Below are 26333 nucleotides of genomic sequence, written 5' to 3' on the forward strand. Positions count from 1 at the left end.
TCACTGCTCATCACAGCTGACTCTTTAAGGAAGTGCAAAAATTTTGATTCAAATAAACTGTAAAAATTGATAATAAAAGTGTAACTGACACCCTAGTTAGGAAAAAAAATCACTCTTCCTTGTTTCATTATTTATCTGATACCTCAGAAGCTTAGAAGTAAAGATATGCTAAGCATATCTAAGCTAAGTATGGAAACAAACCTGTGCACCCACAGCTCTCCACCTGTGAATGTTACATTATTCCCATAAATAGCCATCTTTTGCTTAAAATGTTTCATGTCTTATGAACATAAATATTTTAAGTGAAAATATAATTTTATAATAAGTTTTGAATGATTTTAAAGAAATAAATTAGAGAATGTAATAATTTACTTTCCACAATCATGTTTGGGAAGAGGCAACCCAAATAGCTACTTTCCAAATTTTGGCAGGGATAATGAATGATAGAGAAATCCATTTCTCTAAGATGCACATCTCATCTATGCTCCTGGTGCTACTTAACAATAGAGGGAAATGAATTCTGATGTAAACTTGTTTTCACTCTTTTTTCTCTCTGTCTTCTGTTGCAAAACCAAACTCTCACTACTTCCTTCTCCAGATTCAGGCCCTCAGCCATCCGCATAATCTCTTGAGAAGAGGGTTTACTTTGTCCTCCAAAATATCTTTCAAGAGCTTCCTTAGCAGCAATGCTGTAAAAAATAAAATTTTATCATTTAAGTGATAATTGGCAGATCCAAATTCCTTTTGGTGCTGAATTTCTAAAAAGGATCTGAAAATGATTTTTAAGAACCTGAATGTATTTGGAATGCTAGAACCCTTCTTAGTATGCTCATCTAAAAGCTTGGTTTGTAGTAGTAGTATAGCCGAAAATGGACTTCCCTTTACTATCCAAATCCAGCAAGAGAGCAAGGGAATCTTAGATCACTGGTTTCCTTTTTTTATACCAGGAGAGGGCACTACATTCTTCACAAGGGGAATAAATTTCTAGGCCCTTTTATTTATACAAATCTAATGCATTTAGAAGATAAAGTGATTTGGGCAACACAAAACAGAAGAAAATTCCTACCCAGGAATACTTCTTTTAACTGTGTTTGTATCTCAGATTTTCCCCCGTGTGACCTTGGAAAAACCACGTACACACTCTGGGCCTCAATTTCCACATTTGCGAAATGAAGAGGTTGAACTAGGTGATGTCTAAAGCTCATTTCAATTCTAAATCTGTGCACTTATTGTAGGGTAACTCAAAGAATGAGAGATTTGTTACCAGTCATACTTCAATGTAAAAATCAAGAATTTAGAAAAGAGAAATTGAAGCATGAACAATAACTTTAAAACAGTCTTGCCTCTTTGTTGTTGTTAGTGTTTGTTTTGTTTTTTAATTATTGCTCTTTATCTGCTTGTGAAGACTAGAGGACAGCGGAGTACTGAGAGAAACCGTAGTACATCAGACCCACATAATTCTTTGAAGTTTGTTGGCATGTATTCATCTAAATGGTTTAGATGGGAACATAAATGGGCTATCACAAATTGACTGGAATTAAAGGGGATTTTCTAGCCCTAAATGAATTCAAGGCTTTGGAACAAGAATATGTATTCTGCCAGTAGGAGGAAGGAGTTCAGAGACAAAGTGCTTATGGTCTGTAGTGAGGTAGTTGGCTACTTTGTGTTCCAAAATATCTTAGCCCTGGGGCTAAGACTCTGGGACCCAAGAAGTTTTTCACTTCTCCTTAGACTGTGAGCCACTTGAGGGCAGGCCCTATCTTTTGTGTTTCTTTGTGTGCCCTGTGCTTAGCACAGTATTTTACGCACAGTTTAATAAATGTTTATTGCCTGCCTGGTTGACTTTTGGAGGAAAAAAATGCTTTTCCCTAGTCAGATGACCATGTAAGGTTAAACCTTTCTAAAAGTGTGGAAAGTTAGCCTTTGAGGCCCAAGCTAAATAAGAAATGCCTGAGGGAATTCTTCTCCCTGTGAGGGTAGCACCTCGTCTAAAGGCTATATATAGCTTTTGCTCAGAAGGTAGCTGCACTTGGCAAATAAATATGCTTTACCCCTTAATAAACTACTGCATTCTGTTGGCAACTTTTAATGTCTCGAATGGATAATTACCTTATGGTCGTTCGCCTTTTCCTTTTCCGTTCATTTGCCCCTACTTTATCGTTGTACAAAGCTATATTTATGGAAAACAAAGAAAAAAGAATATACACACTGAGAGAACAACAATGATTTATGGCATTCAATTTCTTCAAAACATTATAAAATTAAACCTTATAATATTTTCCTCAAATATTATGGTGTCTGTGCCAAATAGCTCATTTAACATTGAATAAAATTATTAAATTTTACAATGATTATTTTCTATTTTGCCAATTTACATGCTGCTCTCAGATTTAAAACACTTTTTCAAATTCTACCCCTTCATTCTCTACTCTCACTTCATGATCCTTTTTACCATTAGTGTGAAAGTTATTTTAGCAATTTAATAATAAACCATCTCAAAGCAACTCTATTTTTACTTAGGAGATTTGCATTGTGGAATGCTTTAACTAATATCAAGTTAAGAACAGATTCATATATTATGGCATTCATATGTTACACTTACAAAGTAGAAGAGAAATTATCTCAGTGAGTTTCAGTTTCACCTCCTTACCTACTATCATTTATCTTTAATATTTTTCTTCCAAGCAATTTATTTATTCATTGTTAAATGCTGTTTCTCTTCAAAACATTTATTTCAATTTTTGAGTTCTTTCTTTGTAAGGAGAGAATCTGACATAGAAGAATGCCCATTTTTAAAATCTCTTTTAACATTAAAGAAGGGAAAAAGTTCTTTATTCATCATTAATCTTTCCACAAAGAAATTATTGGTATGTTTAAAACTCTAGAAACTGCAGAAATGTAGCTATAGTACCTCCTACTTGCTCAGCTTCATCCAACCATTTGGATAATATTGATTTTAGTTTGCAAGCATTTTTAAAACTGAGCTGCAGGTTTTCAAATCGGCAAATAGTTGTTTGACTGAATTCAGAGCCGTGCACTGCAGCCAGGGCCTCCCCAACATTTGTCTGGGTGTAGCCTGTAAATAAACAACAATGATGATGACAAGAATGACAATGACGACGACGACGACGACGACGACGACGACAACAACAACAACATTATTTTACCAGCAGGTGTTCTTAAACTTTTTTGTGTGTATCATGGACTCCTTTGGAAGACAGGTTAAGTCTATGGACCTCATAAGAATAATATTTTTTTTATTTTTATTAAATTATTTATTTTATTCTGAATTTGAATCCAGCCTCACACACCTACTACCCTGAGTCATTAATTTAACTTTTGTATGCTTCTGTTTGCCTTAGTTTCTTGTGGGGACAATAATGGTCCCTACTTCACTGTGAAATGAGTTAATATTTGTAAAGAACTTTGCAAATCTTAAAGTACCATACAATTGCTAATGATTACTATGATGATTATTATCATTAAATGCATAAAATGATAAGATTTCAAATGAAACCAATTATATTGAAATGATTATTAAAATATTTTTTAAACCCTGGGTTGCCTCCCCTTCCTTCCTCCCACAACTACAAGTTTACACTGAACATTGGTAAAAATCTTCACTAATCTTCCTTTGTCTATTATTAAATGTTGTTTATTAATTGTGTTAGCAATTAATAATTAAGGGTAATTTGGGGTTATTTAACAGCTTCCAACAAAAGTTTGAGCGGTGTGGGAAATGAGAAGTACAACCAGAAATCATTGACAGTATCTTTTGAAAGTATCAAGTTGCATCCAGCCAGTAAATGGAATACTTTTTCTCCACTACAATGGAAGAATTTTTCCCTTACTGTATCTGCCATTTTTATTATTCAGCTAAATAGAATACTAGGCTGTCACCACTTTCACAAAGACATCTTAAGCTGAAGATCTTGTTTTGGATTGGTTAATATATTAGTTAACATATCATGATAATATTATGTTGGGTAATATTCATGATACCCAATAAGTATTTTTTTTCTACTTTGATGAAATGATGTACAAAAACATTTAATTTCTCAACCAGGAAATTTTAAAATTGAGTTGTTTTGGTACCAACAAGGACTAGAAAGTATCTCAATTCCTTTATGTAACATGCTCATTAGGAAACTATAATCACATATCATAATTCAGGACATAGCTGAGCATATTTATTCCATTTTTTTGGAAATGATTTTTAATCTCTAATCAAGAGGGATGGAGTCACAATAATGATCCAGAACCACTTTGTACTCCAAGTTGAGATAAAAAAAACAGATGAACAATATCAGCGGTTAATATAAACAGAAAACTGAAACTGTATATTGTTATGCCAGCTGCTGTTTTTATTCACAATTCCCTGTGATTACATCATATTTTTGTGCCTAAGGCAAAAAATTGAATTCTTATGATTCACTACGATGAATGTCAACATGAAATGAATTACTATCCATTCAAAGATGAGAGTAATATTCTAGAATATGAGCGACCATTATAATGATATGAATAATCTTTTTTTTTCTATTTTGAAAAGTCTACATTTTAAGCAATTCAAATTGTTATAAGCTCCTTTTAGAATTAAAATTTTGGAATGGCTGTAACTCTTTACCTCCCCCAATGAATCTCCAGGTGAGGAAGGCAGGAAAGGGAACATTTTAAACAACTTTAAACTTAGACTACTACAAACATGTCAGTATCTAAGACCTTTACCAGGATTTACGTGGTTCATTTATTCCCCCCCACCACCACTGGAACTTTTTTTTTGTTTGCGTGTTTCCCTCCCTTAGAAAGAGCATCCTAAATTTTTCCTTTTACATTTTTTTAAAAATTTTACATCTTTATGATCATGATGTCATAAGCACAATGAACCCAAAAGATCAGGATGGTAGCATATTTTTGCAACAATTTTCCAAATCCTTCCATTGAAAATCAGCTCTGGGGTTCATTACACAACATTTGTTTAACCTGCAGTGAGGTTCACAACAATATTTCCTGCTCTATAATCATTAATGATCTCAAATTTGCCCATATTATGGCATGTTTCATCATCATAGACAAGAATCAGAGCATTTACAGCCTATGGAGAACCTGGCATTTTCATTTCTTCTCTGCATTGTTAGTGCTTTTTTAGAGCTGAGTCAGTCAAGACATTCATGTGTGTACCATGACAGTGACACTGAAAGATGACAGGCAGAAAGAGGGTTTGGTTAACTCTTTTTAGGATTGTAAGAATTACATTCCCTGGCCTTGCTCACATATGTATGGATATTTACATTTAATAGAACTCTATGAGACCCAGAGCAAGACATAACTATGGTTCATAGCAAATACATACCTAATTTAATTCTTCTCAATTTGAACTCATTGGCAAACTTTTCTAGTTCTTGGATTTCAGGAGAATCCATGTCAGTTGGTTCTTCAACAGATTTGCTTTTTCGATGGAACTCTTGCTTAAAGTCAATGGCTGTGGGGTCATCTCCCAAAAGAGGCTGATGCATGGGAGGAAAACCATGACTCAAGGCATGGTCAGGAAACTTATAAAGGCAAGGGGTTAAGCTACCTGCTAGAATGATAAAAAAGACAGAAAGAAAGAAAGGTAAATAATCCTTCATTTCACCACTACCACCACTACTTACTAGCACTACAACCACAACCATTTCTAGTACCAATACTACTATAACTGCTGCTGAGGCTGCTACACACACATACACACACACACACACACACACACACACACACACACACACACACACACCCCTTACTACTTTATAATATACTTAATTTTTCTTTTGTGAAATTATATAGAAGTGCCTTTGCTTTCATTGACAAATAGAAAGTAGGGAATATAGGCAACATTCAATAAAGGGCAAGCAACTTTAAAATTTCAGGTGTGAATGTTCTTATGGTTAAAAATCATAATTATTTTAATCAAAAAGAAGAGGAAAAAGAAATATAAGAATTTTTTTAATATTAGCAAGAAGATTCTAACATTGACTATAAAGTAATAAAGATTTTGAAAAGCTATATACAAGTTCATTGCCAGTCAGATTTCTTAGTAGATGATTATTAGATATAACAGATTCATTTCCTAATTATCCATTTAATGACTTACAAGAAAAGTAAGAAGGAGGAAGAGGAACTATCTTGGATAAAACACAAACTAGATTAATTCATGAATACTGGAGATCTGACTATACCGGAAGGTTAAGTCACTTAAAGGGGACTTAAACAAATAGGCAATAAGACCAAAGAAAAAGGCATGCTTTCTAATAATGTTCTAGATGCTAAAATATTCCACCTCCTCAAACAAAAAAATCTGCATAAAGGACTCTTCTTTTGATTGAGGGAATTACACTACATTTTGTTTGCATTTTTCCTTACAATCATGATCTTGTGGCATTCATCAGTGCAGCCTCCACTTCCAATTTACATGTAATTGTGGATTATACAAGTGAGAAATTCTGTTGTACAAAAACAGTGAATAATTTGCTATGTTGCTGATGGGTGTAAATAATTAACATTTAAAGGAAGAAGGAAATAAAAATCATCTTCTGCAAATGACTAAAAATATTTGCCTCAGAATTTCATGCTTCCTGATTATTTCACAAACATATTCAGAAATCTAAAGCACAAGCACATGTAATAGCATTGCATCTTACTGGAATATGATGTAGAAAACCTGCTAAATTGAGAAAAGGACCAAGTAGGTATGAAAATTGGGAATTTTTATGATTCAAAGATAGTTTTATATGGCTCCCTGGTTTTTATGGACCAAAGATCCTTAACCTTTTTTTGTGTCATAGACCCTTGAGGCCTATAGACCTTTCTCAGAATAATGGTTGGTTGCTTATATTCACAATTGAAGGAAATGCTAAATTTCAGGTAGATGTTAGTGAAAATAAAAATATATTCCCCCACCAGGTTAATGACCCTTCTTATGGATTATTAGTTTAAAAACAATCACCCATAAAATGGAGTGCCTTATTTTTAGAAAGAAAATAAAGAAGTAACATAAAAGTTAAGGCAAAAGCATATTGCTTTAATTTATGAAAGAAAATCCAGTTTTATCTATTATGCTGCTGGGATTTGTCAGAAAGTTTTCTACCCAATGCTTTCTACCTTGGGGGTACTCAAAGGATCTTGGGACCATAGATTAGAACTGAACATGTGTCCATCTGGTCAACTCTGTAAAATAACTTGGGAGTGTAGAACAGAGATCACATTGGAAAACTCCCCTTGCAGTTGCTTTTACAATGGCATTTATAGTGAATACTTAAAAATTGCTAAGAAATCTGGCCAAGGTAGTTACTGATAACATAAATGAAAAATAAAATGTTCATGTAAAAATTAATTGATGAGTTAAATATGAATTACATATATATGCATATGTATATATTCTACAAATTTTACTTAGAGTAAAATAAGTACTAATCATTCATAATAATTTTAAATTGATTTTACTCATGTTTCAGTGTTAGGTTCCTGATTTTCAATAATGTTTTCATGTATTTCGTGGGATGAATTTGTTCCATTTCCACGTATCATGACTGTATCTCTCATTTAGTTATCCTAATAGGTGCTAAGTCATTTAAAGTAATTAATCCATACTTAACTCATGTCAACTAATTTTTCTTTTACATAAACTCTTCAATTTGAACTCTCGACCACCTCCAGCCAGATTTCTTAGCAACTTAAAAGAATTTTGTTTTACATTAATATTGTTCTTGCCTGCCATGGTCCTATCATCATATGCCAGTCTTATCCATCTATGCATAGCATTTTATGCCTTTCCCCCCAACAGTCTAGCACTTTGCCTATTACATGTTCCTTTAGGGATGCTGGATAGAGGGTGGAATGGGCAGCTCTTGAACTAAATAAGTAAACCTAGAGGGATAGTGAGAAGTGGTTGACATAAAGATTACTGAGGGAGGTATTAGTAACTCAAATGATCTGCAGCAAATTTCTCATGGCTAAAAAAATAATATATGATAAGGTCATCAGCTTGGGGAAATCTGGGGAAAATATATGAATAGATGACATGGAATATGAATAGTCATTTATCTTTCAAAGTGCTCTTATATCCATTACCTACTTCTACCCTCCCAACAACCACTTTAGACAAGACAAATTAATTATCTCTAGTTTACAGGTGGGAAATACACATCAGAGGGATGTGAAGTGATTTGCCCAACAACACACACAGAGTTAGTGGGAGATTTGGGACTCAGACCTGATTCCTTCCCTCTTAGACCCATCTTTTGTCCATGAAATGGCTTTCAGTATAGTGACTTTATCCACTATGTTTAGACATATAACAACCAACCTGTATTTACAAAAACTGTTTAATGGAGTAATGACAGTTTTCTACACTTGATTTCATTAGCAATCTAACTTATGCGGGCAAACATTATTTAAGAGTACTTAAGGGTAACATTTAAGATGTTACCCCACTATATTTCAAGAGATTTTGATGTGGCTTACTAATTGAAACATAATGCAAAACAAGACATATAGGGATAAAAAAAATTAGGATCCTCTTAAACAGGGCGCCTTGAATTTAATAAATACTTAATAAATAGTTGTAGCATTTTTTTAAACAGTAGTAGATGACAGTAGGTACTAGTGTAGTCCAAAAGGACACTGAATTTGACTGTAAGATTGTTGACATCTAATATAACAGAGGACACACAGTGTTTTCAGTATCTAACAAGAGAAAAAATGTCCTTCAGCAAAACCATTTTCATTCTGACACTAAACAATAATTTTTTTCATGTAACCAATAAACACATTCCAATAGGAAAAAAATATTTCCTCCCTATTAATTGTTCTACAAATATTTATGGCGTATCTGCTAAATTCAAAATACTGGGCTGGTTACTGCAATACAAATGCAACACCAGCCATATGTTAAGTACCACTTGTTTTGAGGGCTATATAGATGGCTAATTCTTCTTATCTTTCTACAGGCTACTTGTTTGTTTCTTTAAAGATTATTTAGGAACTTAAGTGCAGCAAGGATGTTATAATAAACACTTTCTAAAGTGCTTCTAAGCACAAAAACCCACTGGCAATACCTGTTTGCATATGTAGCTACTTGAACAGATTTAGAAACTTTTCGATTATGCCCTACAGCACAAAATATATTCATTGGTTTAGAGTAAATAACCCACTGTATAATCTGAAAATTGTTTCATACATCTGTGTTAGGATTTAGTGGTGGTTGTGTAGGGATATAAACCACTTCAAAGTAATAAAGGTGGAAAAAGAAAAGCGTAAGTTTTGCTTTGTACAGAGCAGATTTCATTCATTGCTTTGGAATAGGACATGCTGCAAGCCTGTAACATGTGACCCTGAGAGGAAATAGCTGACAACAGTCTGGGAGCTATGGGCTTGATCCCTTAAAATAAATGAAACAGTGACCCCAGGTAAAATAGGCCATATTATCTTAAATGTCAGGAACACATATCCCTCTGTTCTCCTCTTTTCTTCCACTCTTCCCCACTAGAGTCTTTTCTGAATGATGTTTTACCATCATTGTTTCTCTCTCATAACTGGATAGCACTGTACAACTACTCTTGAACCATAAAGAAAAGTGCATAGCTAAATGGATGCAGAGGTAAATGATTATTTCTTTGCCCCCTTCTAGTAGTTGACATAACCATGACATGAATAGGGCCGGTGTGGGTAGGAATGAGGAGGTCTTACAGTAATAACAACAACAACAGCAGTGACAACAATCACTCCACAGAGTAGTAGCCTATACTGTTCCTTCACCTTATCTCTATTAATTACTAGTCCAGATGGTGATGCCTGGGTGGGTTTGGTTCAAAGTAAGATGGGGATTGTAGTAAGGATAGCAGTAACCTTTGTATTTTCAGTTACAACTTTTTTTCATTATCATATCATCCCCAAATAGTGAACCATCTCTTTACTCTAACCTCAATAATTAAATGCAAAATTTTCCTTGTCTTTCATTAAAATGATAAATATAGCACACACAGGTCATTTTTTCATTGTCAAAATGGGCACTTCAAATCATAGAAATGCAGAATTGGAAGGGCCCTAATCTAACTTCTTCCCAAAGAATGAATCCTTTATTATAGCACTACTGACAAATAGTTATTTAGCTTTCACATAAAGAATACTAGGGATGAGGAACCCACTATCTTTTCCCAAGGCAATCCACTCATCTATTCAATAAATTCTGGTGGCTTCCAATTACCTCTGAGATCAAATATAATTTTCTGTTTGGCCCTTTATGCTCTTCAAAATCTGGCTGTGTCCTCACTTTCTAGCATTGTTATACGTTAGCTCATTTCCTGCAGTTTATGATAAACTGAACTTCTTCCTCTGCCTTCCTCCTATATTACACTCCATGTTCGGTCAACTGGTTTCCACTGTTTCTTAGTCACTTACTCAGTAAAATCATGCTATATGCCAAGCACTGTACTAAATACTGGGGATACAAAGAAAGGCAAAAAGTCTCTCCTCTCAAGGAGTGCAGTCTAATTCTGTCGCTGCAATGCTCTCTATTCTCACCTCTACCTCTTAGAATCTCTGGTTTCTTTCAAGATTCAATACAAGTACCACCTTCTACCTGGAGCCCGTAGTTTTTAGCGCCCTCTTTCCCAAAATTACCATGTATTTATTTTGCATATATTCTATTTACACTTATTTATGTATGTTTCCTTACCCCACAAAATGAAAGCTCTTTGAGGGAAGGGATTGTTTCCTTTTTTGTCTGTTTCCCTAGTGCCTAAGTACTGTGTGGTCTTTTAAAAAACATAAATCAGTGCCTTATTTTGATTACTATCACCTCTCTTGGTTCACGATGCTGCTAACGTATGAAATTTTTACCTGAAGAAATGAAGCTGAGTAAAGCATTGAACATATTATTATTGTAATCATTATTATTACTAATTATTGTCTATTGCAACTGCAAGGCAGCCTCATTTTGACAAACTATTTTCCTAAAAGAAATTGTGTATTAATTTGGGTTTACAATAATCCTTGTCTCTTTCATGATAAGGGGTAATTGTTTTCTTAGAAGCATTATTTTTGTAACCTCATAATTTAATGATCAAACACTCTCTTTTCTAGGTTTTTATGACACTATTCTTTCCTGGTTCTCATACCTGTCCAACTTGCTTCTCTATATCCTTCACTATATCTTCGTCCAAGCCATGCATACTAATAATGGACTTCCTACAAGGGTTTTCCTGAATCCTCTTTTCTTCCCCATCTATATTATTTTACTTGATGATCTCATCAGCTCCCATAAGTTCAACTTTCATTCTTTGTTAAATGATTCACAGATCTAAATATCTATCGCTAAAATCTCTCTTGATCTCCAGTCTGACAGCACTAATTGCCTACTGGATGTATCAAACTGGATGTCTTGTAGGTATCTCAAACTCAAAATGTCCAAAAGAGAATTTATCTTTTCCTCAAAACCCTTCCTTCTTCCAAACTTCCCTAATATTATCAAGGGAACCATCAGGCTCACAACCTTGGTGTCATTGTCACTTCATCTCTTGTATTCATCCCACATGTCCAATATATTGCCAAGTCTTGTTTCTACCTTCCCAACATTTCTGGTATATGTTGCATTCTCCCTGCTCACACTGTCACCATCCTGATGCAAACTTGTATCACCTCATGCTTGGATTATTGCAATAGCCTTTTGTTTAGTATTGCTGCCGCAAGTCTCTCCTTACTCCAATCCAGGGGTGGAGAACCTTGAGGCCACATGTGAACCTCTACGTCCTTGGGTGTGGTTTTTTGACTGAGTCCAAGTTTTATAGAACAAATCCTTTTATTAAAGGGACTTGTTCTGTGAAGTTTGGATTCAGTCAAAGGTGCACACATGAGGACCTAGAGGGCCATACATGGTCTTGAGGCCACAGGTTCCCTACCCCTGCTCCCTCTTCCTCTCAGCTGCCAAAGTGATTTTCCTAAAGCACTAATCTGACCATGTTACCTTCTTACTAATAATCTTAATAATTCTCCTTAATAATCTCCAGTGGCGTCCTATTGCTCCTAGAATCAAAATAAAATCTGTTTTACATTTGAAACCTGTCACAACTTAGTCCCTTCCTTTTGTTGCATTCTTCTTACCAGATAGGTGATTTTGTGTTAAATTTTGCTTTCATCTTTTAGTGGCACTGGTTGCAGGTGGACAACCATACAGATGGAACCAACTCATATGACTCAGAGAAGGTTCTTAAATTTTCAGTGTAAACATTTATGCCTCAGAGATCTGAAAATGCTTTATATAAATCAGAGCTTGATTTATTGGTTTGTTTATTGTCTAAGTTTAAGAAAGTGATTGAGAAAATGTCAGGAATGCAGATTAAATTTTAAAAGTGTGTTGAGCATATTTATATGTGTCTATATCTGCCTTGTTTTGCTTTTTGGACAAGCATTCAGGACCACATCCCTACATAGTATTATGTCTACCACATATATACATTTCTAGAGTATTCACTGCTTAATGTTGAGGAATGGATAAGAGAGGCTAATCACCTTTGCAATACTGGTACACAGTAGAGTAGATTGCTAGATTAATTATTCAAGAAAACCTTCCAAACTGATGAGATTCTAGATCCACTTGAGTATTTAAAAGATTTACCTGCTCCACTTCAACATCTTCAACATCTGCAAACTTACCTGAGTTCACAAATTCATGAAATAAGACACAGAACAAATAAGATATGTATCTGAGGAAAAGACAAGGGAAGAGATATGCTATGCCGTGTTAAAACATTTGCGGCTATAGACTCAAGTATTGGAAAAATGCAAATATTTCACCATTAGAAAGTGCTGCCAAAACAGTCTTCCAAAAATGTTTATCCTCTCTTTCTATCTTTGACCTTCTTGTTTTATATGCCTGACAGTGGGTTCTCAGGATCAAAAGGTATGAACAATTTAATCTCTTAGTGTAATTCCAAAAAATTTCCCCCAAAACTAGTTGGAGCAATTCACAACTTCACAAACTATCAGTGTGCCTGTCTTTTGGTAACTCTTCCATCACTGACTATTCCCAAATTTTGTCAACTTCGTCAGTTTTTCTGGGTATGAGGTGAAACCTCAGGATTGTATTGGTTTATATTCTTTTATTATTAATAATTGGTTCAATTTCTATATGATTGTCAATAATAATTTGCTATTCTTCATATCATTTGACTACTTGTCCATTGGCAAATAATTTTTGGTGTTGTCTGTGTTATTTCTCTAAATATTTATGACATCAAACAAAGATGATATTCTAACAATGAGTAAGAAAGTAATACATTTTTTTTGGGAAAACTCACAGTACGGAAAACACATTTTGAAAAGGGATACTTGGAAACATTTCTGTTGTTGTAAGATATTGTTGCTGAAAATGATGTGTGTCGCCTATGAAAACTCTCATATGTATACTGAAAAACCTGGAAACATAATTTTTCTAACATGTTAAAAAATCTTCCAAATGAAGAATTTCAATATGTTTTGAGCTCATTTGTTAAAAATATAAGAACACAACACTTTAGTCTGAAGAACTAATTGATTGAAAGCAGGGAAACTGTAAATTTATTAGTGACATTTCAGCAAGTCCGTACAGTTGGCAAATGAGATTGAAAAATGAGTCTCATTATTTAGCAAATGAAGCCAATGATGTACATCCTGTCCACAATATAGTTTCATTATAGGCATTTCCTGACCTTCTTTCTAGACTGGAAGTACTCTTTACACTTTAAAATTACATGCAATACAGAAAACATTAATAAAGTTTATACTGTGCACCCAAGGAGCTACACAGTTTGTCAAAAAAGAGTAAAACTAGTCTAGTATGACTTGTTACCAATGAACCCATGCTTGCTCTCAGTGATTGCTCTTCACTTTCTAAGTACGTGTAAGCCATCCTTTAAAATCCCTTAAATAATCCATTCTAGAATTTTACCAGGAAACAACATGAAGTATGCACTATGTTCCTTTTTTTCTGAAAATTAGGATGATATCTATTATTAAATTTAGACATTTGCTTATGTGGCCATTGTTTTATGTGGTCATTTTGCTTTTTCAAAAAAAAATGCCAAAGAAGGAATTGTACCCAACTTAAACAGCAATGTCAAATAATGACAATGGGAGGGAACAATTTAAAAATTTGAATTAAGCTCATTCCTTGGTTTTTCTTTCCTTTAGAAGAGTCACAGTAGATGTGTAGTATTCCTAAGGTTCCTCACTATTTAGCAAAATAATTTCAAATGCCACCTCCTCCAAGGTGCCTTATACCTTCCTTTCTCACTCAGGCCTCCCTCATTTAACATTTTGTTTTGTAACTGCTCAATGCGCTTATTGTGCAAAATTGAATATTATATGCATCTAATTTATGCCATATGCTCTGCCAGACTGTAAACTGTTTTGAGGGTAAGTGCTATAATTTATCTAAGCTTTGTTATCTCCTCAGCTTCACAAATGTTTGCTGTATTATATGTAATTTTAAGGCAAGAAGAGATAAATACAGAGAGAATCATAAGTATAGTAAATCACACCAGGTATTTTGAATCCCCAGCAGAACGGAAAGGTACATAACAGACCATCTAATTTGATGTTCTAATTATACTGATGAAAAAATTGAGGCTTGAGGAGCTGAGGCTATTTGCCCGAGTACATAAAACTAGCTGGTGCCAAAGCTGATACTAGAAGAGAGATCTGGCCTTGGACTGACCAAAACCTAGGTTCAGTCTCTGCATTGACCACAGACTGGCAGATGCCAATGATCCTGGGGAAGTCATTTAACATTTCAGCGCTGCAGACAACTTTCAAAGACTAAATGCAGATGAGTTGCCCATCTCCATTGATGGAAGGAGTTGCCACATCACAGACCCAGACAAAAGCAAAAATCTAAAACAACCTCTGTGCTTATTCTGACACAGAATCTCCTGTCCTGCAGGAGTACACTGAATTAATCAACAACCTTTAATGTATCATTATTTTCCTATCCCAAAGTACTATTATTAATGAAATGTCTTCACTATATATAAGCCTCACAGTGCATGCAATAAAATAACAACATTAAAATGAAGTAATTTCATATCATTTGAAATATAGTTTCCTTGGTATCTTCATTTTCATATAGAGTGTGATGCTGAGAATAGCTTTATAGTAGGTGACACAATGATTTCTGGGATTGCATGAAAGTGACTATATTCCTGAATGTCTTGGGAATAAGGAGAGGTTTCAAATGACAGAACTAGGTTTCCATTTATGTATTTTTATATCCTCTCTTTTTCTTATCTGAAATTCTGTGTTTGACTACTCAATTTCTGCAGCCTCTGTGGAAATGAGGGGCAAGGAATGCAGATTCTAGACATTTAATTTGTCATGTAGCAAATGACAATCCTGATCACATGACAAAATTTGACAAATTCTAAGTCATAAAGCACTTTAATGCCATTTCTCTCTAAAAATTATATTTATAACATCTAATCATTCTAAAGTTTTCTGTTGTTGTTTCTAAATAAAGGCACACATACAGATTCAAAATTTGTTTTGATTTTATTTTACAATCTCAAGAGACACTCATAAATTTTAAAGTGCCCATTTGGTTTTGATTTAATTACTACAAAATGGGTCGGACTCCTTCTAAAAGGGTTGTGCTAAAATGCTTTGTTGCATGTCAAAAGAGAGATTGTGGGGAGGGAAGGCTGGTCCCTGGGAAGGTTGTCATCTGAAAGTCTTGAGTAGTACGGTTGGAAGTAAACTGAACTTAGTCAGGAGAACTGGTTTAGAATCCTGTCTTCAATATTTACTAGTTGGGTAGCTATAAGAATGTCACTAGTAAGTGGCACTGGGCCTCGAGTCAGGAAGACCTGAGTTCAGACGTAACCTCGGATATTTACTAGCTGTGTGTCTCTGGCCAAGTCTGTTTGCCTCAGTTTCTTCAACTGTAAAATGGGGATAATAACAGCACCTACCTACCACAGGGTTGCTGTGAGGATCAAATGAGATATTTGTTAAGTGCCTGGTACATAGTAAGTAGGTGCTATATACAATACTTAGATTCCCCTTCCTTCGCCTCCCTCTTTAATCTGAGCTCCAGTTTTCTCATTTGTAAAAGGGGATGAGGGGGAGGTTGGGAGAAGGGAATAATAATAGCCATAATACCTAACCTATGGGGTTGTACAAAGCATCTGGCACTAAAGAACTGATCCTTCATTTGTGGATGCAGACTTCAGAAGAGGATATTATCTAATCTAGAATGTGTTGAAAAAAGAATATTATAGAGCAAGAGAACACACATTTATGACAATCGTCCAAGATACACTTTTAGGTTTACCTAAAAGTTTCCTGTGGTAACAAAAAACCAAAAAACAAACGAACAAAAAAACCCCACAAAAAAACAGACATAGTTTTTAGCATAATTAGCAGTGGTATAATTACTGCAGTTACAGACTAGTGAGGGGCAGCTGGGTGACGCAATTTATAGAGTGCTGGGTCTAGAGTCAGAAAGACTCATCTTCCTGAGCTCAAATCCAGTCTCTGACACTTATTAGCTGTGTGACCCTAGGCAAATCACTTAACCCTGTTTGCCTCAGTTTCCTCATCTATAAAATGCGCTAGAGAAGGAAATGGCAAATGACTCCAGTATCTTTGCCAGAAAAACCTCAAATAAGGTCACAAAGACACTAGCAAACAACAACACACCAGTGAATTCTTTGTTATAGAGGAACACTGGATGTGCAAGACCAATCAACCGTGATTAATCCTAAACTTCTGGGTTAAAGTTCTGGCTCCAAATTGTCTCCTTCAATAGAATTATAAGCTCCTTGACCTCAGAGACAATTTCATTTTTGCCTTTGTATTTCTAGTGCCCAGCACAGTGCCTCACAGGGGTAGGCTTTTAATAAATACTCAACGATTAGTACAGCAACTGATTAACTGATTGGAAGTTTGCCTCTAGGCAAGTCACTTTATCACTTTCTTCCTCAGTTTCTCCTTTAAAAGTAGGAATCATAATACTTCTGCTCCCTATCTAACAAAGTTATTGGAAGTAAAACACTTTAAACCTTAAAGTACTACATAGTCAATCAATCAACATTTGTTAAGTTCCCACTATGAGCCTTGCACTGTGCTAAAGGCTAGGGTGACAAAAAGAGGCAAAAAATAGTTCCTGACCTCTAGGAACTTACAATTTAATAGGGAAGACAAGCAACAAAGATATACAAAGCAACCTATATAGGAATACTGGGAGAAATAGGAAATAATTAGCAGAGGGAAGATACTAGAATAAAGAGGGGTTGGGGAAGGCTTCCAGTAAAAGCAAGGATTTTAGTTGGAATTTAAAGTTAAGTCAAGGAGATTGATAGTGTGAAGTGACAAGGGACAGCATTCTAGGCAAAGGGGATAGCCACAGAAAAATCCTGGAAAATGAGTGCCTTGTTCACAGAAAGTCCATGAGGTTGTTAAGTGCCATTAACTTCATTATTCTTTTATGTGTCTATCACTGTATTAGCTTGGTGGAGGATGAAAATGAAGTAAAAGAAATAGTCGACTCACAAAACTTACAACCTACTCCCTAGGATTTTATTTAAATGTATTTCTATCAATATTTGTTGGTAATATTGGCCTATACTTCTCTTTCATTGCTTTAGCCTCCCCTCATTTAGACATTAAGATTATATCATGTGTGTTTCCTAAAAGGCATTCAATAGAGGGTTTTCTTTCTGAACTTTTTGAATTATGCTTAATAGTTATTCATTTTTCTTTAAAAGTGTTTTTAAAATAGCTAAAGACCTACCTATAAGGATTTACCTGTAAATCTGTCTGGACAGAGGGTTGCATCACACCTCACTCAACCCCCTTTATAGGTACTTAAATTTTGTTTTCTGAAATTGAATTATTTAAGAATCTGTCGAATTTAATAAAAACTGCTCAGGGGATATACATGCATACTTACATAGGTGTGTATGTTTGTATGCATGCACATATATATTTGTATTTAATCTATTTCTTTTAATTCTCAGGTTGTGGTTTTTTTTTTGGCACAGAGCATATAGTAAGTTCTGATAAATATTTTTTATTAGGGTTTCATCTTGTTCATTTTTTGTCTGGATAATTTTATTTTTCTCTCTTCTTTTTGCAATTTAGCTAAAGATTTACTTATTTTGAAAGTCTTTTTTTAAAAGTAGCTTTTGGATTTATTATTTTGCAATTTACTTGCACCAGATATTTTTTTGGGAAAAGCATTTCTTCAGCAAAAAACAGCATGTCCCAAAAGTTTTAGTGCAGTTTTAAGGCATACTTTATCTCTCCACTGCTTCCAGCAGAATCTATAGGAGGAAAATCAAACCAGTTTCTGAGAAAGTCCTAATAGCATTATAATTTTGCTGTGTTCCCCTTTTGACTAGTAAATTCATAAGATATGTAGGAAAGAGGGGCAAAAAAGAGAAAATAGAAGCAGAAAACAACATAATCATATGAAGAGGAATTTACAATTAGTTTTAAATTTTATGCCGATTAAGTTATAGAAATTAAAATTAATAACAACAACACTTTATATAGTGCTTACTATGTGCTAGGTATAATGCTAAGTGTTTTACAATTATTATCTCTGTTGATCCTCACAGCAATCCTGAGAAGTAAATGCTATTATTCCCCCTTTTTGCTGATGAAAAAAAGTGAGCTAGAATTTTAAGTAACTTTCTCAGGGTCCCACAGCTAGTAAACGTCTAAGCGTGGATTTGAATTAAGGAATGTTACTTTTTGAGGAGCTCCTGTAGCATATTGGAAAGAGTACTTAGAAATCTGAATAGGGCACGGGGTTTGGATATGATTTCATTGGTTAAAAGGAACTTCCAGGTGAGGAAACTCCTTTTGCCAATGCAGCTTCCTTTTCTGGAATTTATAGTCCCAGAGAGTTGTCTGAAAAATTGAAAGGCTGTCCAGGGTTATATACAGTAGTGGGCATTCGTCAGAGACACTACTTGAACTCAGGTCTTCCTGGCTTCAAGCGTTTGAAAGATACAGAAAGATACAGAAACCTTTCACAGAAACCAAGGGGAAAGAGTAAATAAACCAGGTGCAGGCGTTTTCGTCCGCAGCAATTTCCAGTTTTCAGTTTCTTAGGGCAGTGATAGAGCACCCCAAAAGGGATATGAAACTTGACCTTGGGAGCATGTGGCTGCCTCCGAAAGGAAAGGTAGCCAAAAGATTGTAGCTGTAGAGATTTCAGGTAATCATGCGAAAAGAGGGAGCAGGAAGCAGTGAAGGTGATGGCAGTAGAGCAGAAGTGGGGTGCTGAGGTGAGATGGTGACAAAGCAAAAAGGGGCATAGGCTGCTGTTGTTCAGCGTCAAGGTTCTAGCAGCCCGCAGTGCAACAGTTCCTCACCCCAACCCCAGCTTTTCCATAGCTTCTGAGAAAAGAGAGCAGTTGGCTACCTCTCTTGGTGTTTAACATATCTGTAGGTTTGGAAGTTTTTGTCTAAAATTTCCCGTAATTCCTATGCAATCAAAACCATGATTAATTGTTAAACTGTGTGTGCCAGTGCTTCGTTGCAGCATTAAGGAAGGAGACTGGAAAAACTTAGGAGGGAAGAAAATTTAAAACATATGCTTCACCAGCATCTGCAGGAAGAGGGGGTGGATAGGATTGTAGTAAAAGAAAGAAAGAGAATTTACCGATTTATTTTTTACAGCTTCTCAGAGCACAGAGGATACTTTCACTAGGTGTGAAAGTCTTAAAGCAAGATAGTAATCACTGCTCTTGGCTGGCTGGAGCAAAGTACACAGCAACCACTAAACCCTATGCCACAGGACCCATTTTGAAAGCCCATGCCTCACCGCCATAGAAGTGACTAGAGAGAAAGTCCCACCCCACTGAGGGGAATGAATCCTGGACAGCTCTCCCACAAAAAGATAGCAGTGGCGTAGAGCAGTGAAGTAGACTGGTCTGCATTCTCAGAATAAAACGAAGATGCCTTCCAGACCAAAAAATTAGGATGTTAGGAGAACTTTACAAGACAACAAAATATATTTGACACATTATAAATTATTATAAAATTATGCCGAAATAAAAATTATACTTATATAGCTTTAAGATACATTTATTAAGTTTACTAAGCCTTCTGCCTGCAGAAGACTACCTAGAGATATTTTTTTCCTAAAATATTTTCTCCTAATTCATATATTGACTGCAGTAAGAACATCCTGAATTGATGACCTCTGGATGTAAAGTAACAATGAAGTTAGTACTTATGTAGTGTTTTAAATTTTTGCAAAGCACTTTGCATATGTTAACTTACTTTATCTTCATAACAACACTGTGAGACAAGTGCTATCATTAGTCTTGTTTTATGATTGAGTAAATTGAGACAAGTTAAATGACTTTTCCAGGGTCCCACATACATAGGAAGAAGATCATACGGCTAAATACACACACACACACACACACACACACACACACACACACACACACACACACACACCCCTAAAGCACGATTCAAAAATCAGGTCTTCCTGATTCCAAATCCTGTGCTCTATATTGTCACCAAACTGCCTCAATTCTATGAACCTATGAAGACAAGACAATTAACAAAATATTCTAATATTACTTTTCCAATTTCTGTTTATCTTTGGAGAGACAAAGCTAGGAAAAATTATGGATTTGTAATTCCTTTTGGTTCTTATTCGAGGAGTTGCTACATAATGTAAGTACTGTCTTTCTAAATACTACAAAATATAGAGAACCCTTGCCAAGTGATAAATACTCTTTCCAGGTATATCTCCCAAACTAAACTCGGCTAGGAATTTTGGATAACTTTAATCTTAATCTCTATCTTAATGCAGCCTGCCGAAAATTCATCAGATAAAACATACTGTCTTACCTGTCATCACCCCATAGGTAGATTGTTGATTTCCATAATGGCAGGAAGGAACGGAATAATGAAGGCTTGCTGATGTGTTTCCAAAAGTTGTCATGGAGAAATGCATGTGCGAAAATTTAGGAGTTTGGATCAAAGACAAAATAGACGGGACTGGTAAGAAAATGTATGAGGATTCAAGACATATTCTTTTCAACCCAGAATCATATATATATATATATATATATATATATATATATATATATATATATATATATATATATATATATATATGTTATACTATTTTTTTAAAAGTTAATTGCTAATCATTACTCATTTGGATGAAATTCTCTTCCATTTCTCAAAGATAATAATCATTAAAAGGTCTTACTTGACTAGAACCTCACTGTAATGCCAAGTTATTCAGCAACCTTATAGATGAAAGTGCCTCATAGCAAGATTTCTGGGGTTTTTTGATAACTGGAGCCCCTAAAACACGTATTGTGAATTGGAACATACAGTAAACTTCATTTAGCAAGGATAAGTCATAAAGCGATCTTTCTTTCTGTTAAATTGAATGGTAATTAAAATGTCCTACAATAAAAAAAAAGTAAACTGAATTTCTGGACCTTTTTACAAAATTTTCCTATAAAACTAAGTTAGTAAACTCACTCAACATGTACAACTTATACTAGGAAAAAAAGCAAAAAAAGCAAACAAGCACCAAAAGCCTGATGTTAAAATAAAAAAACAAAACAAAACAAAACTCCATTAAAGTTAATTTATTAGACACAGTGGTATATCACATATTTGCAGTGATAATTTGCTTATAATCTTAGTACCCATACAACTGGCCAATTCTACCATTCTGGTTATAAAGTCTTCCAAAATTATTCAAGGTAGTCCCAAAATGTCTTAAGTAGCTTGGCTTTGATAGTTGAAGCAGCTACATGTGTAGAAATTGCTTTGTTCAAAATCAATAATAGGTTTTTATGACTTGAATATGCAACTTGAGAACTTTATCACGTTTGGCAAAGTCAAAGGTATGTAGTGGATGGGAAACTAGCTTCAGAGTCAAGAAGAACCCACTTCAAGTCCCATCTCTGACATATACTGGTTGGGAATTGGCCAAGTTCCTTACCTTTTCAGCATCCCAGGTAACTCTCTAAGTTCATAAAGTATAGAGAATATGTATATCTGCATTGGTAGAAGGGATTTCCTTCTTGGGAACCCCTATAACAATGAAATCCCAATTCCAACCTATCAAATTTTGGAAGACCAGAAACCATCATAAGAAGGAATACAGAATGTTGTAGGTTAATGTACCTGTTGCTATAATTTTGATATTATTTATTTGTCATTATTTACATGCTGATTGTGGTGTTGGATTTCTCTTAATATAAGGATACTAAAATCTTTTTTTATAATTAAAATTGTAAGTGTAAAAGATAGGGATTTAAAAATCAACTCAAAACATTCTTCCTCTCTTTTCAGCTGAAATGAAATGTTTTCTCCTAAATATCTGAATTTGTTTTTTAAAAACATAGTGTAGATGAGTTCCCCCTTTTCGACTAATATATAGAATCTAACTCATTTAAAAGTAATGTTTGACAAATTTAAATTCCTTACGAGGCCTAGGAAAATATGTAATTAAACACACATACACACAAAATTTGATGCCTAAAGACTTTGCTGTTGATAATGTCCAATTACAAAGCTTTAGTCTGTTAAAAACCAAAGGATTTCTCATTAATAGTTAATTATTCCAAGCGTCAAGTATTTACAATGCCAATGTAGATTGTCTTAGAAGACAGTCTTTTTTAGTTTGCTGTGGCCAAGAATGTTGTTTGCCCTATGGCTAATAAATTCATCACCCTGTAGCTAGCCTGATGATAAGACTCTCCAAACTTAACTAAGCTGACCTCCATCCCTGGAATCATATTTGAAACCTTTCCAAGTAGTCAGAACTTGCACCAGTTTGGTAAAGCCTTTGAGACATGATGGACGTTTTTATAAAAAAAAATCACATTTATATAATATATTCATTATATATTTTTTATGTTTACAATTAATTCTAACTTAACCTGTGTTTTCATTTATTTATATGTTCTTTTGATTGAAATTTAGGAAGGAATGAAGGTATACTACATTAAAATTTAATACACGAAATTATTCTGGGACATACAGTTTCATTTAATGGATTTAAAATAAAAAACAAATCAAGAATCCTGTGTTATGGAAATGCTTGTTTTGTTACATGAACTGAAAATAAAATAAACTTGTAATATAAAAAAATAAATAAAGAGTTTTTAGCTAGTTAATCATATGGATAATTGCCTCAGTTTTATATTTGTTTTTATGCACAAATATTGGCAACATGGAAGGTCTTTTTAAATTGCTACAGAGTATGAAGTCACAGCATGTTACCTTCTCCATATTTACCATTGAATAGTTATATATTGGGGTCCATTATTGCTTTACAAGAAAAAAGTCAACTGTTTTAGTAATTATATTTTATGTCCTTTTTTCTCCAAATGAAATTTATTTTTCAGTACTTTCATTAATACTATTGTGTTAATGAAATTTTCTTTTAATTTGGCCTCTAAAATTATCCATGATGAAATGTTGTATCTTGAGAACTTTTGGTAGCATAGTAAGTTCTTTATACATACATAATTACATGATTTCACCAGAGTCCAGACATCTAAGCCTTCAACAAAGTTTTGAGCATGTATTGGCCTTAAATGAACAGTGGACGATAATATATTCATTGACCTACTCACATTCAACCTATGAATTTTGTCATAAAAGCATATTTTGAAAAATTCAGAAAATTTAAAATGTAGTCTATATATCAAAAGGTAAGCAGTCTTTACATAAAAGTTTATTTCTTTTCAATAAAGATTTTTATGTGTATTTCAGAAAGGGGAAAATTGCAATCTACTCTTCCAGTATCGTTAGTATAGGCAATTTACACTCTCATGGACTTGTCCACTTTATAGATTAACTTTTTTAGAACACAATATAAATATATTGCACAATAAAAAAAAATCAGCAATACTCAGCCCATGAGTTGTTAGTTTTGTAATAATCTTTTTGAATGATCAGATTTTAGTTATTTAAGGCTTGTTCAATTCTAGAACAATGCTGTAGAAAATTTATTTTTAAAAAGTTTCTTCCTTATTCAGTATGGAGGATAATGATCACAGCTCAGGACTCATTATTACAATTTTAAATGTTTATCATGTTAGCTCTACAAATACATTGTACTTTTTTCTTTTTTACTTTGTTAAAAACTTAAGAGTTATTGGTATTTAATTTTTTCAATCATCAAAATTTACTAGAAATAATCATGAATATTGTGCAACAATTTCACTTGTTATCGGGTTTGGGGATAAATTTTTAGGACCTAAAAGGATGTAATGTAATTGGAGCTAAAAAGGTAAGTAAATCCTTAAGAGAACCTATCAGTTTCCAAAAGCAATGAGACATAATACTTTTTAGTTGCAGTTTCCAAAGTATTAGTTCATTTAGGTAATTCGTTGTTTTACAAAAAAAGTTTTCCTTTAAAAGTCATCAGGTTGCACATATTCTAATTACTTAGTCACAACGTAACAAATTCAGATTCACTTGCTAATAACCAAAACAATTTCATTGCCTAGATTACCAGTTACAGTAAGTAGCATTTTGCTTCCCCATACTAATTTTCCTTTATATATGTAACCATTAACATGATTTTTGGTTAAGAAGAGTGTTTTAGCAGCTATTTTCATTTTGGGGGGGCTCTACTTGTAATGCTCTATAACATTTACCTTATTTCCTCAAATATATTCAAATTGTATTAATGAATTTAGAATGACATAAATTTTAAAGCTAAAATTTTGAAATTACTAGATCTGAAAAACAATGTTATTGGAATTAATAGAATCAGTACCTGTTGACACCACATTCGTAGCATGGTTGGAGGCTGGCAGGCATTCAGCAACGCTGTGATGCATTATCAGAGGCAGAGTGGCAGAAGATTCAGAATTCAGAGCTACAAAGCTATCAGCTGAAGTAAAAGGTTGGCAACTCATCCCCAAAATCAAAGAAAGAAAAGAAAGAATGCAAATTTTTTTGGATTATAACTTTAGGCTTTTACCCTACGAAGTGCTGTCTCAACTCTCCTTACTTGCATATATACATCATGAGCACTCTGAAGCACACAGAGGGCGTGTGCAGGTATTTATATTGCCTGGAAATCCCTTCTTACATTTTAATGTTCTTTCTTCCAGGAGTATTGGTATAGAAACCCAAAGCCTTCTTCCTTCTTATCCAAACAGAACCCACACCCAATTCAACAGGTAGAGGGAGAGTGGCAGGCTGAGGGAAGAGAGAAACCTGAGACCATAACTGACAGCTTCTATAAGTCAAGTCTTTAGAGAGGAATGTATTAGTTTAGAAAAAGTAGCCTTCTAGAACGTCCAACAACAGATGAAAAGAAAACAAACAATGCTAACATTAGATAGGCATTTGTTGCTGACATTATCTCAAATGGAAACATAAGTTATTCTCCTCTTTGAAGAAAACCAAAACTCATAATTCAGTCATAAATCTGTAATATACACATATATATATGTATATATATATGTACATAATATATACATATATATGTATGTATATGTACATAATATATATAAATGAACACATTGTAAAATGATTTTTGCCTTTCAGAGTGAATATATTGCAACTAGTGAGTCAATCAATAGAAGACCTATTATCTGTGCAAATTTAAAAATGTTAGTCTATGATATTCAATATTTTATTTATTATAATGCTCCAATGTGAAATGGAGCACTGTATTTCATAGAACTTGGCACAAAAATGAAGAAAAGGGATTGTATTCAATGTCCCTCCTTTTCTTTCTCTTCTTGTCCCTCCCCCCTGCCCCTAACTTCTCCAGGATTTAGGTCAAATTCTGTGATGCATATTACCTTAGAAAGGCAGCCCTGGACTCACCTGAGTTTAATACTGGAATCTTTTCAATTATCATTATTCTTTGGCTCATTGTGAGATGCAGCAAAGTGGATGGAAGAAGTCCTGGGCTCAAATCCTCGCTCTGAAACATAGTGGCTGCATGTCCCTGTGCAAGTCACTTAACTGCTTTGTATTTTCTAGGCAATTCTCTAAGACCTAAGTTGCAGAGAAGATGCTGATTTGCATTGCTAGAGGCAAAGTTTCCTAAACTAATGAAGTCATGGGTTGAGTTCCTACCCCTGTCTATATCCAACCAATCTAGGCTCAGTTCCTAGAATAGAACAAGGAAAAAGTTTTCTGTAAAGAACAATGCACACAGACAACACTGGTACCAGAAAAGATTCCCCTTTCATAGGCCCCCCCTTTACCCAGGAAAAGTAACTACAAGCACTCTCAACCTCCATCTGAGGTAGGAAAAGAACATTGATTTTCTAGGGAGTCAATCGACCTACTCC

General features: G+C 34.4%; 1 protein-coding gene across 1 annotated transcript; it reads right to left on the bottom strand.

Annotated features, from left to right (window-relative positions):
* Window positions 1-493: 493 nt before the first annotated feature.
* On the bottom strand, window positions 494-24938 carry POU1F1 (POU class 1 homeobox 1). Its single transcript, XM_078147437.1, has 7 exons — window positions 24797-24938; window positions 20887-21036; window positions 9281-9415; window positions 5354-5578; window positions 2912-3076; window positions 2110-2170; window positions 494-689 (listed from the first exon to the last, which is right to left on the bottom strand). Exons 1-7 carry the CDS (start codon window positions 24936-24938, stop codon window positions 494-496), a joined length of 1074 nt encoding a protein of 357 aa, XP_078003563.1.
* Window positions 24939-26333: the final 1395 nt, after the last annotated feature.

Source organism: Phascolarctos cinereus, unplaced genomic scaffold, assembly GCF_003287225.1.
Source record: "Phascolarctos cinereus isolate Bilbo 61053 unplaced genomic scaffold, phaCin_HiC Scaffold_7;HRSCAF=346, whole genome shotgun sequence".
Classification (NCBI taxonomy): domain Eukaryota; kingdom Metazoa; phylum Chordata; class Mammalia; order Diprotodontia; family Phascolarctidae; genus Phascolarctos; species Phascolarctos cinereus.